The sequence below is a fragment of the Papio anubis genome, chromosome 18, assembly GCF_008728515.1.
Source record: "Papio anubis isolate 15944 chromosome 18, Panubis1.0, whole genome shotgun sequence".
Taxonomy (NCBI): domain Eukaryota; kingdom Metazoa; phylum Chordata; class Mammalia; order Primates; family Cercopithecidae; genus Papio; species Papio anubis.
In genome coordinates this window covers 71355407-71369624 of record NC_044993.1, presented here as the reverse complement: position 1 = coordinate 71369624, position 14218 = coordinate 71355407, and the positions used below count along the sequence as shown (strand labels likewise).

The following is a 14218-nucleotide window of genomic DNA, read 5'->3' as shown; positions in this document are numbered from 1 at the left end:
TTTTTGGGGCTCCATTCCATAGCCACGCTCGATGGGTAGGTCCGCCGCCTGCCACCAAGGCTGATCCCATTCTTACCTCCTGTCACCCAGGGCCCCACCCTCTCTCCCGCAGCAGTGGGGCCAATGCAGTGGGGTCCACAGAGTCCAGGCAGCAGAGGCCCTCCTATCAGGCCAAGATCTGCGAGCTAGCGCCATCTGCCAGGAGTGGGGCCGGAGGCCAGGCGCCTCTGGACAGGGTTCAGCCCCTCAGCATGTGGTGGGACAGGACCAGCCCCAGATCACGAGATGCAGCTGCCTCACACAGGGAAGTTTCACCTCTGAGATGTGGCAGAGCCCCTGAGCCTGTGTGTCTCTTCATGGTGTGGCCTCACTGGAGGGTCACCGGGTGTGGGGGTTTGGGCCCGGGGCAGCCGCCCACCCGCACTGTCCTGACAGCCTGTCTTCTCCCCTACTGCACGCTGCACGCCGCCAGAGTGACGACGAGGACGAGGGGCACCCAGGGAGTGGCTCAGATTAAGTGTGAATGTCATGGTGAGCTCCGTGGCCTCCTTGACCCCATGGCCCCAGCTGACCCTTGCTGCAGACCCTCCCTGTGTGTCTGTCTCTGCCCCGTAGTTGACAAGAGCCCTCCACACTCCACGCCAGCTGTAGATCCAAAGTAGCACTGTCTGGGGGGCGGTGGGGCTGTTGCTGTGGGGGCAGACGCCCAGGGGCAGTATTGGGGCATTTGTTGGGATGACTGGAGGGTGCCTGTGTCAGGCCAGGCTGTGGACGTCAGTAGTCGCGAACACAAGAGCCCTTCCTGGAGGCTGGGCAGGGAGTACCACTCCTGCTGGCAGCCCTAGTGGGTGACCTTGTTTGGCTCAGGCCACAGGCTCAGGGCCAAGGGGTCAGGACCAGTGCAGCAGACAGCAGACCCCGATCTCAGCTGCCAAAGCCCGCGGCATTCTTGCTGCGCTCAAGCCTCCCAGACCAGCGTGTCCTGCAAGCTCCTCAGCCACCCGTGCCCGCCTTCCTGTGGGGGTGCCTGGCCATGGGGTACAGCCTCAAGGGCCCCCTGGTTGGTGTCTGCAGTTGGGCCTTCCTGTGGAAGATGGCCTAGGGCGAGAGTGTGTCCAGAAGACGTGGGTCTCAACCAGGGGTGAGAGTAGACGGATTAGCTAGTGCTGCCCCGGCCGGTCTTGGGAGGGTGAAGGACAGCACTTTGGCTGCAGGTCTCTAGGGGGTCTCCTGCCCGCATCAGGAGGGAGCTGTTGGGGCTCCCGAATGCTCCGATGCCACGCTGCTCGTGGCCTGTCCACTGCACTGCTTAGTTTTACACAGGGCTGGTGGGGGCTTGGGAGCTGCACTGTCTCCCTGAGTCAACTCCAGACATCCCAGTAAACTTGGGTATCACCCTGGCCCAGGGAGGGATGTGCTGGCCTGCGGGATGGGCTCCTCCGAGGCACTGGAGAGTGAGTGGGAGCCTGGAGCTGGAAGTGGCCCAGGGCACTGAGCCTCAGGTGCACCGTTGGGGGTGGAGTATTGGAGTCAGACTGAGCAGCTCAGGGGACATGGCCTCCGGGAGCCTTTGGAACAAGCCTGGGGCAGCATGCACCTCTCACCACTGCCCTCTTTCTGGTCAGTGCAGCATGGCAGTGACCTTTGGGAGGCTGTGCCCGGCAAGGGCCCGGGCATTGCTGCCCCACCCGATGTTTCGCAGCCCTCACGTGACACATGGAGACAGCCGTTGTGGGCCACGCACCGTGAGGCTGGCTTGCTCCGAAGCTCCCTGCCTGGGAGCGTGGGCTGATTTCCCCTCCACCTGGTCTCTGGGGCTGCCGTGGCTCATTTTGGGAGTTCAGCTCAGCAGCATTGACCAGCGCCTGAGCCTGTTCTCAGGGGAGCCCAGGCCGACTTGGGGGTGGCCTCGGGGGGTTCCTGGATGCTGGTGAGGAAAGTAGGGAGGGTACCCCAAGGAAGAGTTTTGAGGAGGTCAGAGGGTGGGGAGGGCAGGGGCCGAGGGGCGGTGGACTCTGCAGGGCTGCCGTGGTCCAGATGAGGAGGGGTCCCCACAGCGTGATCTGCACTTGGGGTAGGCCTCTGAGGGCTGGCCGGTGTTCCATGGGGCAGCCGGGAGGGGCCGGCATACGAGGTGGACTGGCCAGGCTGAGGTGCAGGGCCGAGGGCTTGGGCAAGGGGCATCTCCAGGAGGGTCTGGGTGTCGGGGTGGGGGTGGGGGCTGCAGTGGGCATAGAGGAACGGAGGGAGACAATCGGGGAGCAGGGACTGCTGAGGGACCCACGGGCTGAGTTGCATTTCATGTCTGAAACCCAGGACTGAGTGGGCTGAGAGGGCCAGGAGTCAGCACTTTTGGGTGGGCCTGGGAGGGGCTGCCGTGCACAGTGAGCACTTCCTGTGTGGGGCCTGGAGATGTGCCGGTCACCCGGGTGAAGGTCCTGGGCCTGCCAGCTGAGTCCCCAAGAGCCTGGCCGGTGCGGGCCGGGCGCGGTGGCTCAAGCCTGTAATCCCAGCACTTTGGGAGGCCGAGACGGGCGGATCACAAGGTCAGGAGATCGAGACCATCCTGGCGAACCCGGTGAAACCCCATCTCTACTAAAAAATACAAAAAACTGGCCGGACGAGGTGGCGGGCGCCTGTAGTCCCAGCTACTCGGGAGGCTGAGGCAGGAGAATGGCGTGAACCCGGGAGGCGGAGCTTGCAGTGAGCTGAGATCCGGCCACTGCACTCCAGCCTGGGTGACAGAGCGAGACCCCGTCTCCAAAAAAAAAAAAAAAGCCTGGCCGGTGCTGCTGGGTTCTCAGGGCCCCCCGAGCTGACCCCAGGCCTGTGGGCTCTGTTCTCTGGAGCAGGCGCCTGGTCAGGGCCACCTCCCTAGCCCAGGGCCCAAGTCCTCATTTTATGCATTTGGTGTTTTTCAGATTTTGCAAGAACGAGGTTCAAGGATGTAAGGGACATAGTATTGACAGCTGAAGAAATGATTTACGTTTTCCCAAGATGTAATGAACTGCCACGTCCAGGAAGCTTGGCTGTGAGAAGAAACCTGCTTTTGATCATTTTTCTAGAGATCTGGGTGTGAATCCTTTTTTGCCTCTGAGGTGGGTGGTGAGAGACGGGCCCAGCTGTCCAAGGCCAGACGTCCCCAGGTGGGGGGAGCGCAGCGGCCGGGTGGGCACTGCCTCTCGGGGGGGCCTCGATCTGTTTTTTCCAAGTGCCACATGGGACTGAGGCAGACGCTCCCAGTCAACCCGCTCAATACTGAAGATGGCGTGAAGGAAGCGTTCTTGGTGCTACACAGTCTGGAAAAGCAGCCTGGGCTTCACTGGCAGGAAGCGGCCGCAGCCGCATCGGTGTCCAGCGCGTCGTGGCCTCTGGTCCAACCGCCAGGCCCTAGTCTCGGTCAGGGAGTCTGCTCTGCCTCCCAGGCGGGATCGCCGGTTTCTCTCAACCTCGCAGAGCTCCTGACACAGGCGGCTTCTACGTCGTCACTACTTCCCGGTGTCATTCCGAGGCTGGGCCTTCTTCTGACACAGGCTCCAACCCCGCCTGACCAAGCCCGGGATAGTCAAGGCTTCTCAATTTGTATTTTCCAGGCGAGAGAACTTTGTACCCCTTTTCCGTGTGGATAGACTCCCCAGTGTTTATACTCTGGAAATGCCCACAGGGCTTGCTGTGTGCAGACTGATCTGTTCCACCCGTTAGCGTGAGGTAGCAGTGTCGCCTCGTCCCTCCCACTGCGGGCTCACGGGGAGCTGGCGCCTGTCAGTGCCTTGTTGCGCCTGGCATAGAGGTTGAGCTGGAGGCCTGTCCACTGGCTTCTGGAGCTGAAGGTCTGGGTCACGGTGAAAATTCGGGATGTTTACAGAGCATCACAAATGCCTCTCTCTCGCCGCTCTCTCATTTTCTTTGTGTAACTATGCAGCCTTCCCTCTCTTTCTGGGATGTTTGGGACTTCACTCGACCTGCACGGGCTCTGCCCGACATGCCGTGGGAGCTGCTGGGATTCCTTTAGAAACCGCTGCCCGCATGCTTTGAAAACAGACCTTTCTCAGCTGGCTGTGGGGACCTGTCAGAGTCTGGGGACCTGGCGTGCAGGGCAGGCTCCAAGCACTTTGCTTCCGGACCTCAGGCTTCCCAAGGGGCGCTGTGCAGACTGACCACCGGCCTCCCGCCTGCAGGTCAGAGGCTCTGACACTGTCTGGTTTCCAATGCTTCTGGAGACTTCCTGCCTAGGCCTCATCCTCTTCTTTGCCAGTCACCTGATTAACCAGTTCTCCAGCATTAGGACTTACCTCCTCGTTTTTGTAAGGTCTCTTGTATGTTGTTACATGTTTGGCTTAAACAATTTATAAAAGCCTTTCTAGAAGGCAGACTTAGCCACGGTCGACCCTGTCCTCCCCAGCAGAGCCCGGGAGGACGACGGCCGCTGGGGCTCCTGGGCATCCTCTCTGGGGAGCTGCTGGCCGCTTAGCGTTGTTTGACTTTTGACCTTGACATAGTAGATAGGCTTGTGGTTTTTTTAATTTAAAGATATTAAGACTTAATTCACTAAAATTTATTCTGAGGGGATATTTATACTTTTATACTTTTTTAGGTATTGTATTTTATCAGCTTACAGTTTAATGCCTAAGTTTCCCCTGAAAATAGCAAATAAAATTGTGTATTTATGAATGAGCGTAGCAGCTGTTAATGCTCTTAAGATGCAGGGAAATGCCAACCCGGGTCGCTTGGACCAAGGTGCTGCCTCTCCAAGCCGCCCAGCCCCACTGGCCGCCACGGCTCACTCGGGGCTCTGCCTCTCAGTCAATGACCGGGGCAGAGCCGGGCAGTCCACGGGGTGCTAGCTTGGCTGGGGCCACTGGATCAGAGCTGCACAGCCTATCCCTGCACCCTGCTCCGCCTGGACACCTCACCTGCCTCCAGCAGATATCATACCCCCATCCTGGGGGACTAGAGACCATGTACAAGGGCCTTTTTTTTTTTTTCCTTAAGAGACAAGGGTCTTGCTACGTTGCCCAGGCTGGTCTTGAACTCCTGGGCTCAAGTGATCCTCCTGCCTCAGCCTCCCAAGCAGCTGGGATTCCAGGCGTGAGCCATTGCGCCCGGCTCAAGTGATGTTTTTTTTGGAAGTCCTGATACCTCAAGTTAATGTCCACCTCTCCTCCCTCACTTTAGCCTGCAGCCCAGGTGGTGACAGCAGGAGCTTCCTGAGAAGGTCCTGGGGTCCTGGCACCCCCTCCCCAGCTGCTATGACTTCCCCTGGTGGCTGCTCTGCGAAGGCTTGGTCCTTGGACTCCCTGCCCCCCTGCAAGGAGATTCCCATTCATGGTGTCCCCCAGGGCCTGGCTGTCTGAGGTCACAGAGCCTCAGGCTGTAGTGGCCTTGTCCATCCTGTTTCCAGGTGTGTGGCTGGCCCAGCCTGACCGCAGCACCCTGGTGAGGGGTGGAGTGGGTGACTGGGCTTCCAGGTGCCCAGCATGAGGCCGGCACAGGGGTTGGGAGCAGGGGAGAGACCCAGATTCTGCTCCAAGGGGTCTTCCCGCTGCCTGACTCCCACCAGGAGCCTGGCTAGGCCTTGCAACCCCTTGACCAGGTAGAGTTGTGGGCACTTGGGGGCCCCGCCCCACTCCAGGAAGCCCAGTGTGAGGGCAGAAGAGGAGGCAGGGGCGGGGCACGTGCAGATGCCTCGCGTGGGTGCCCATCCCCCCAGGCTTCCTGCAGAGCCCATGACTGGAGCCCTCCAGCAGCTGGCACCACCCTTGACATCCCTGCATTTATTGGTGTCCACTCAGCAGGGACTTCTGGCACCCTCCTTCCTCCTAGAGCGCATGGCAGTGGCTGGCTGGGGTAATAAACAGCTGACCCCACAGTACGGCCACCAAGGCCCTCATGTGGCGTCTGTGTGAGGGGTGGTGACTTCCGGCACCTCTGCACTCTGAGCTGTGTCCCCCAAGATGGGTCAGTTTGCCCTCAGACCAGCTCTTCCTCCCCAGCGTTCCCAGGCCTGGGGCTTGGCACAGGGAGGCCCAGCCTGTGGCTGACCCTTCACCGCAGTTCACCGCTCCCGAACGGAGCCCACAGACTTCTTTCCCGGGGCTCCCGCTGTGTGTGTGGTGTGTGTGGGCGTGTGTGTATATGTGTACGTACGTACTGGCTGTACATGGTGTGGGTGTGGTGTGTGCCTGTGTGCACATGGTGTGTGTGGCATGCACGTGTGCTGTATGTGATGTGTGGCATGTGGTGTGTGCCTGTGTGTGGCATGTGACACGTGTGTGCCTGTGAGTGGCATGGGTATGGTGTGTGTGTGTGTGCGCGCGCGCACATGGGCCAGCTGAGCCTGGGGATGAAGGCTGCCGCCCGCTCTGCCTGCCTCCCTGGGAGCCACAGAACGTGCGCAGTCCTGTGCCAGGCTCTCCCTCGAGTTCCTCCTGGAGCTGGCAGGGGCCCTGCTGCCGCCCACCTGGCAGATGGCTCAGAGCCCTGCTTGGTGGCAGCGTGCAAAGTCTGAGCTGCACCCCCGCCCCAGGGTGGAAAAGCGACCTGTGGCAACCTGGACTGGTCCCTTCCTAGCGTCCTTCTCACAGTGTGCTTCGTGGGAGCTCTTAATTGCATGGAATAGACCTGTTTTCCCTTCTTAACCCCTAGTCTCTGCAGAGAGTGTTTTCTGCTCCTCTCCCATGGGCATCCGCCTGTTGACATCCTGGGTCTGGGTGGGGTCTCAGCACAAAGACAGCAGGGGCTGCCCTCCTGAGACCATCTAACCTGTAGCCTCCCCCTGACCACGGGGGCATGGGGCTCCTTGCACAGCCCAGAGCAGGGTGCAGGTTCACTGGGGGCTCTCCAAGGCTGCGAGGCCTGGCCAGTCCCTGCTCGGCTGGGACCACCCAGTGCTGCTGCTCCCCGGGCCTGTCTCTCCCTCTGCCTGGGCTTTGTGCATCTGCTCCACCATGGGGCTGTGCACACAGGCCCCCCAGACCTGCCCGCCCGCCCCTGGGCTGGATGAGTGCAAGAAATGGCCCACGGGGACCACTGGGCAGCCCTTGGGGAGGTGGGTTGGGCCCAGCGGGGAATTCCTTCTGTTTTGCTCCCCACGGTGTCCCCAGGGCTGGTCCCCAGCAGCTGCTTGCTGAGTGGGTGTTGGTTTGATTCCTCGGTGAATACCCCGGGCCTGATTTCTTCCTGGCACTGTGCAGGCCACAGTGCCTGTGTGCATGTGCACAGGTGTGTGTGGGTGTGATGTACTCATGCGCATGTCCAGCCTAACCCCCTTGCCACCACGTGCTGCTCTGGACTCCGGCATGGGGGTGGAGACTGAAGAATGGGGCGGAGGAAGAGGAGCCAAGGGTCAAGGGGAGACACCAGGACACAGGGAGACAAAGGGTGCCAGGAGCAGGAAAGCACAGGTGTGGGCACCCACCCGAGGGGACAACTGTCACCACTCCTGCTGAAGTGGTTTAGAGAAGTTGGGTGGCACCGAGACACGGGCAGCCAGAAGTGCAGGCTTGGGAGGCTGAGGTGCCCCTGCCCAGCCAGCCCCTCCATGCCCTCCTCTCCCCCAGGCACGGCTCCTGCATGGCCCTGAGGGCCTTTCCACATGTGTCTGTCGCTGTCCGCAGTGTCCACCCTGGGGCGGCCTTCGAGGTGAGGGAACAGAGGAACAGGTGGCAGCAGGGGGCCTCCTGTGCGAGGCGCATGACAGGGGTCCCATGCTCTGGTGCCGCCCTCGCCTCAGACACCAGCTGCAGCTCCCTTCCGCTGATTCAAAGATGACCAGGGCCCTCCACATCTCCCGCCTGGGCCTTGTTCTGCAACTCACAGCTCCTCACCAGCTGGGGTCGCCCAAGGATCCCCACGTGGGCAGCTGGCACACAGGCTGGGTTTTTATTGGAGGAAACATAAATAAAATAATGGTATTTGAGAGGGGAGGAAGGAGCACTATTTACAAATGAGTCTGGTAGGGCTCAGAGGTGCAACAGCAGCGCTGGGAGAACCAGCAGGATGGTGTGGGCAGCCAGGCTGGGTGCAGAGCTCTGCTCAAGGGGCTCCTGGCCCCGAGGGTCTGGCTTCTGGCCGCCCGACCTCGCTGGCTGGAACTGCAGTGTGGGGATGACCTGATGGATCCAGTTGTGGTGGGCGGTGACACGGATATAGACACCTGGGCGGTTCTGCCGGGCGCAGCCTTCACCCCAGCTGATCACCCCAGCCTGCAGCCATGACTGACCCACGAGGCACACAAGGGGGCCGCCCGAGTCGCCCTGTGGGGGATGCAGAGGCACTGTCAGCCCACCTTGAGTTCCCAGAGACTCAGTTGCAGCTGCACAGGAGGCATGTAGCTCCACACTGGACTCCTTCTCTCCATCCCAGAGCCTCCATGCCCGGCTCCCCATCTTCTGCCAGTCGATTGACTAGAGTGCCTATTTTTTTAGTGTCCCCAGATCAACTAGGGGGTGTGTGTGTTGAAAATGCAGTTTCCTGTGCCCCACCCCAGAACCACTGACTCCTGGGGTGGGGTCCAGGAATCTGCTTTTTCTTTTTTGAGACAGAGTCTCACTGTCGCCCAGGCTGGAGTGCAGTGGCGCGATCTCTGCTTACTTCAAGCTCTGCCTCCCAGGTTCATGCCATTCTCCTGCCTCAGCCTCCCAAGTAGCTGGGACTACAGGCACCCGCCACCACACCTGGCTAATTTTTTGTATTTTTAGTAGAGATGGTTTCACCGTGTTAGCCAGGATGGTCTTGATCTCCTGACCTCGTGATCCGCCCACCGCAGCCTCCCAAAGTGCTGGGATTACAGGCGTGAGCCACCACGCCCGGCCCCGGAATCTGCTTTTTCGAAGCAAGCTGCTCAGCTGGTGGAATGCACAGCCCATGGAGCAGGGCATGATCCCACCCTGCCCTGGGCCCGGAGGCGGGGACTGAGTCCCCGTGGACACCACATTGCTCCCACCTTGCAGGCGTCCTTCTTGCCCTCCTCGAAGCCGGCACACAGCATGTCATTCTTGATGGTTTTAGGTTGATAGCCAAATTCGGCGTCTTTGCTGTAGAGCAGGTTGCACTTGGGCGTGTCAATGATGGGCACAGCGAGTTTCTGCAGGATCCGCGGGTTGGGCAGGCGGTCTGGGGAGGGTCAGAACGGCCCGGGGCTCAACAGACTTCCTCATCAAGAACCCACGGCCTCCGGAACCACCACTCCATCCTGCCTGCCCTTTCCTCATGTTTAGACTATCTCTGGCCTAGGGCACTGTGGGGCAGACATCCTCCCTCCTTCCAGGCAGCAGGCTGGGCCCTTTCTGTCCCCATCTCCCTTCACCCCCTCTTCCTTCTGGGTCTGCTGCTGCTCCCCTCAGCCCCACCTATGTGAACAGAGACCGGGTGTGCGTATTAATACAGTAAGAGGAAGACTGTGGGTTCAAAGTGGCCCCCAAGCCACCCTGGGCCTTCTTGAGGCACATCCCTCATTATTTCCTAGCTGTGTTTCCTTACCTTGCTCACTGGAGCTGCCCCAGCCAGTGACCCAGCAGTTCATGCCCGTCTCAAAGATCACCGAGGGGTCGGGCAGGCACACGGGGAGGATGTAATTGGTGAAGGACACTGGTGCCTCCAGCTCCACCAAGGCCACGTCGGCACTGGAGGCCATGCCCTGGTACAGGGGGTTGCTCTCCACCCGCCTCACCCGGGCATACACAGCGTGCGGCCCTGGCTGCACTAGCTGCCTTGCCCCCAGCAGGACCTGGTACAGGGACGTCTCAGAGGTGCTGGCGGGAAAAGCAGAGAGGCCGTGTGAGGCTGCCCCTCATGTGGGGACAGGCCCGGGAGGGGCTGGGGCTCCTTCTCTGGCCACCACCGTGCCCCACACCTCTCTCTGCATGCTGTCTTTGAGAGCCATTTCTAGGACAGCCAGGTGTAGCAGTGATGCATGTTTACATTGAAGCCAGACCGCCCTACTCAGATTTCCACCTCCACCCCTGGCCGCTGTGTGACCTTGGGGAAGTCACCTAACAAGTTCTCTGTGACGCAGCTTTCGCATCTGTGCTATGGGGACAGCCACAGTGCCTACCTGAAAGGCTGGCTGGGAGAGAACCACCCTCCAGGTGCAGCAGGGCCAGCACCACCTGTGGGCCTCTGGCAGGTGACCTGCCCTCTCTCAGCCCGAGTTTCCGATTTTTTTTTCCCCCTAGAGACAGAGTTCTCATTCTGTCACCCAGGCTGCAGAGCAGTGACACAATTGTCGCTCACTGCAGCCTCCAACCCCTAGGTTCAAGCCATCCTCCCACCTCAGCTTCCTGAGTACTTGGGACCACAGGCACCACTGCACCTGGGTATTTTTTTTTTTTTTTTTAGTACACATAGGGTCTTGCTATGTTGCCCAGGCTGGTCTTGAACTCCTGGGTTCAACTAATCTGCCCGCCTTGGCCTCCCAAAGTGGTGGGATTACGGGCATGAGCCACCGTGCCTGGCCGTGAGTATCTGAATTTAAGATGTGGGTTTTTTGTCATGATACTCTTTTAAATATCAAGAAGAAAAAAGAAAAAGATGTGGGGTTTAAAATAATTAGAGCTGTGGTGGTGAGGTGTGAGGTGAGGAACTTGAGACACACGGAAGGTGTGGGGCCAGGTGGTTCATACACGGCAGAGGGCTGGGTGGCCTGGCCTCTGCTCAGGACTTTCTGGGGTGGCTCAGGTGGGTGAGGGGAGGAAGGGCCATTCTGTCTGGTCCTTGGGCTTTGTGAGCAGAGTTCCTCCCGGGAAGTGTCGTGGAGCTAAGGTGTGTGCGAGATGGGGAAAGGACAGGACAGGCCGGTGTGCAGAACCTGCTGGCGGCTTCCGCAGAGACCCACAGGGAGTGGGTGGAGGGGATGGAGGGGGTTGGAGGCCGTGCGAGGCGCCTCCCGCGGGCGGGAGCAGCGGTTGCAGTTGGAAGTTAGCCCTGGGGTTGGACCTAAGGGAAGCATCTGGCTGGAAAGGAGGCGGGGCTGGACCAGGAGCCCCCAGGGAGGTCACCCGCAGGACTTGGCGCGGCGGGCGCTGTCCGCGGTGCTGAACCGGCCGCGCGCGGGTCGCTGTCAGCGCTGCGGGCGGGGGCAGGGACGGGCGGACTCACTTGGGGAAGCAGTGCGCGGCCGTCAGGACCCACCGCTCCGCGATGAGGCTGCCCCCGCAGAAGTGGCTTCCGTTGCGCTGGATGCTGACTTGCCAGGGCGACTCGCCCTCCTGCGCGTCCTGCCCGCCCACCATTCGGTTCAGCATCCTGGTGTGCCCACAGGCTGGGGGAGCATGGGGAGTGGGTGGGGGCGCTCACTGGGGCTGGTTCCATGGCCGAGGCTCAGCCCTCAGCCTCACACTCCAGTACTCGGCCCTCCTGCCCCTGACCTGCCTGAAGACCTTGGGGAAGTCCGAGGCCTGAGCTTCTGGGCAGCCTGGGATACAGGCAGACCCTCCCTAGTTGCCCCCCAAGTCTGGCTCTCCTTGTGGGGAAGGGCAACCTAACAGCTGCCTCGTGGGGGCCACAGAGACACTGAGATAACCCGGGGAAGGGTCTTGTCCCAGGGCCTGACCCAAACAGGCACCTGGAAGGATGGAACGGGTGTCATGCCCTCTGCAAGGGAGTCACCCAGAGGGGGCCGGTCACTTTTCAGGGTGATCCTCAGACCCCGCCACCCTTGTCCTGCGCTGCGCCTCAATGCTCTGTGCTGGCCATCCTGCTCCCATGTGGACCTTCCTCCTCCTCTCCTTTCTGGGCTCCAGTTCCACGCAGCCCCCACTTTCCCCTCCTCTGGAATTCTCCAGTGCCCTTTGCGTTCCAAATTCCCTCTCAGTGTGAGTGTCCCTGGCTCAGTCCAGCCGGCTCCTGTCCCTCCCACCCCAGGGCCTTGGGTGCTTACCTGTTGCTGCCTTGGCCACCTGAGACCCTGGAAGTGAGGAGAGGGTGATCAGCCAGGTCAGCTGCAGCCTGGCCTACCCTCCCCAACCATGCAGCCCCTCTCCACTGACCCTCCCCTGCTCCGGAGGACTCCAGAAGGACAGTCCACAGAGGGACCTCACAGGAGAGCCCAAGGGCCTGCAGTTTCCCCCCAGGGCTGGCTCTGCCATATGCTCAGGCCCAGGCCCATGGGCCAGAGCTTATCTGCAAGGGTGGGTGCTCCTTGCCACATGGGGAGCCGGTCAGGAGGTGCCAGTGAAGGGATCCCCAGGCTAGATGTCCCCTTCTCATCCTGGCAAGGGTTCTCTCTCTCCACACTCCCCACCCATCCTTGTCTGGAAGTTTCTGGGGAGGGTCCAGCCTTCAGCCCTGACACTGTGGGGTTGGCCTTTTCTCCTGGAACAGCTTGGAGCAGAAGAGGCCCAGGAACTGTCTCTGCATTTGAGCTGCCCAGGCTCTCTCACAGTCTGCTCCAGAATGGGCAGGTCTCCTTCCCCAAGTCTCACTTTGGTCCTGAGGCTGAGGCCTGAGCCCCACAGGCTTCTCCCTGGCCTCAGGGGGGTAGAGAAGGTACAGTGGTCTGCATTGGCCGCCAGAGATCAGCCTTGTCAAGATTCCAGAGTCCCAAGAGCTGACCCCTCTCCCAGGCATGCAACAGGCTCTGCAGGCGAGACCCAGGACCCCCTGCTGGACTGTGCAAGGGGGACTTTGGGGCGGATAAGGTGAGGGGCCAGGAAGAGAAGTAAGGTATGGGATCATTCAGGGGAACCAAGAATGGGGACATATTTTCTGGGATCCATTGCCTCCCACACCCAGGACACAAAGGACCTCTTGCTGGGCCTTTAACCAAACACTGGAGCCTCTACCCCAGCTTGGAGACCCCAGTCAGGACCACAGTGTACAGCCCCAGGGGTAGCAAAGCCTGGAACTGCCTGGCCTTGAGTCCTCTCACCACCCCTGCACTCTGTGCGTCTGCTTCTGTGGGGGCAGATTTGCCCGTAGCTGGGCGGGGGTTAGAACAGGCACCTCCCCACATCTCGGCCCTCAGCTTCCCCTTAACCTCCAGTGCCTTCTGGGACCCAGGCTAGCTGCTATGGACAATGTCTTCGCTCTGCCTGGAAAAGATAACCAGTTCCCTGAAGTCAAGGGGCTGTGGGGACAGGAAGTGGCCATGGAGTGCTGCTCAAGCACCCCGAGGGTTTTTACGGCATCCTCTTCCTTCCTGTCTGCCTCACAGTCTGGGGGGCACCTTCCCTAACACCATTGGTGGGCAGAGACACCCCTGGGGGGTGCTGGACAATAAAGCAGCAAGCGGCGAGGGGGCAGCTGTGGATGGGCAGGAGGAGGAGGTAGAGAAGGTGCAGGGCAGGCAAAGGGGTGCCCTGCAGACGCAGGGTCAGGAGCAACGGGAAATGGAGAGTCTGCCCTGGATGCTCTGCTCATTAATTTGTGCTAATTAGGTGCCCTTTTAAAATGCAAACACCCCCAGGAGGGTTATTCCCTGCACCCCCACCTCCAACCCCAACCCCTTGCTCCTTCCAAGCCTGAGGATCCTGCTTGCAGAAGAGCGCATACTGTCAGGCCTTCTCACCCTCTGGGAGTCTGCAGAAGCTGTGTCTCTATGCTCGCGGCCTGAGCACTGCCCCCTCCAGCGATGCCTCCTCCCCGTGCAGATCCTTCCTTCCTGAAGTAACCCTGTACTTCTGATTTAGTCTTCTGGCCTCTGAGTGCTTGCTCCCCTCACCCCACAATCTGGATGCCCTTCCCCTAGTCTCTGTAAATCCTAGTCTTCTTTTTTTTGAGACAAAGTCTCACTGTGTCACCCAGGCTGGAGTACAGTGGCACAATCTCAGCTCACTGAAAGCTCCACCTCTCGGGTTCACGCCATTCTCCTGCCTCAGTCTCCCAAGTAGCTGGGACTACAGGTGCCCACCACAGCGCCCGGCTAATTTTTTGTATTTTTTAGTAGAGACGGGGTTTCACCATGGTCTCGATCTCCTGACCTCGGCCTCCCAAAGTGCTGGGATTACAGGCGTGACCCACGGCGCCCAGCCAAGTCCTAGTCTTGATCTAGAGATCAAGGCCCAACTGAATGCTGCCTCCTCCTGGAAGCCTTCCTTGCTGCTTGCATTGTCTATCTTGGAAGCCCCATACTCTCTCTCGAGCTCTCTGTCCTTCTGATGGGAGCTCTGCCTACATCACCCTGGAGCCAGAATCAAGTCTTATCTTAGCCCAGGAGCTCCAAGAAGGCAAAGGCTGCGTCTGGGGGGCCTGAGCTCAGGGAATGTGTGGAGAGACACAA

At 60.2% G+C, this 14218-nt stretch overlaps 1 protein-coding gene and 2 pseudogenes across 2 annotated transcripts in view; 1 reads left to right on the top strand and 2 right to left on the bottom strand.

Moving 5' to 3' along the window:
* Positions 1-3060, top strand: part of LOC116268622 (BTB/POZ domain-containing protein KCTD5-like) — a 31896-nt gene extending 28836 nt beyond the window's left edge. Inside the window, exon 10 of the mRNA XM_031657990.1 lies at positions 2922-3060. Within this exon, the coding sequence (XP_031513850.1) occupies positions 2922-2951 (30 nt within the window). The 3' untranslated portion in view covers positions 2952-3060. The remainder of the gene's footprint in view (positions 1-2921) is intronic.
* Positions 3061-7858: 4798 nt separating this feature from the next.
* On the bottom strand, positions 7859-10238 carry LOC116271330 (annotated as a pseudogene). The gene is made up of 3 exons (XR_004179892.1): positions 9481-10238; positions 8945-9114; positions 7859-8255 (listed from the first exon to the last, which is right to left on the bottom strand). The product of XR_004179892.1 is annotated as a serine protease 27-like (transcript).
* A 104-nt stretch (positions 10239-10342) lies between these two features.
* On the bottom strand, positions 10343-13709 carry LOC116271331 (annotated as a pseudogene).
* Between the last annotated feature and the right edge of the window lie 509 nt (positions 13710-14218).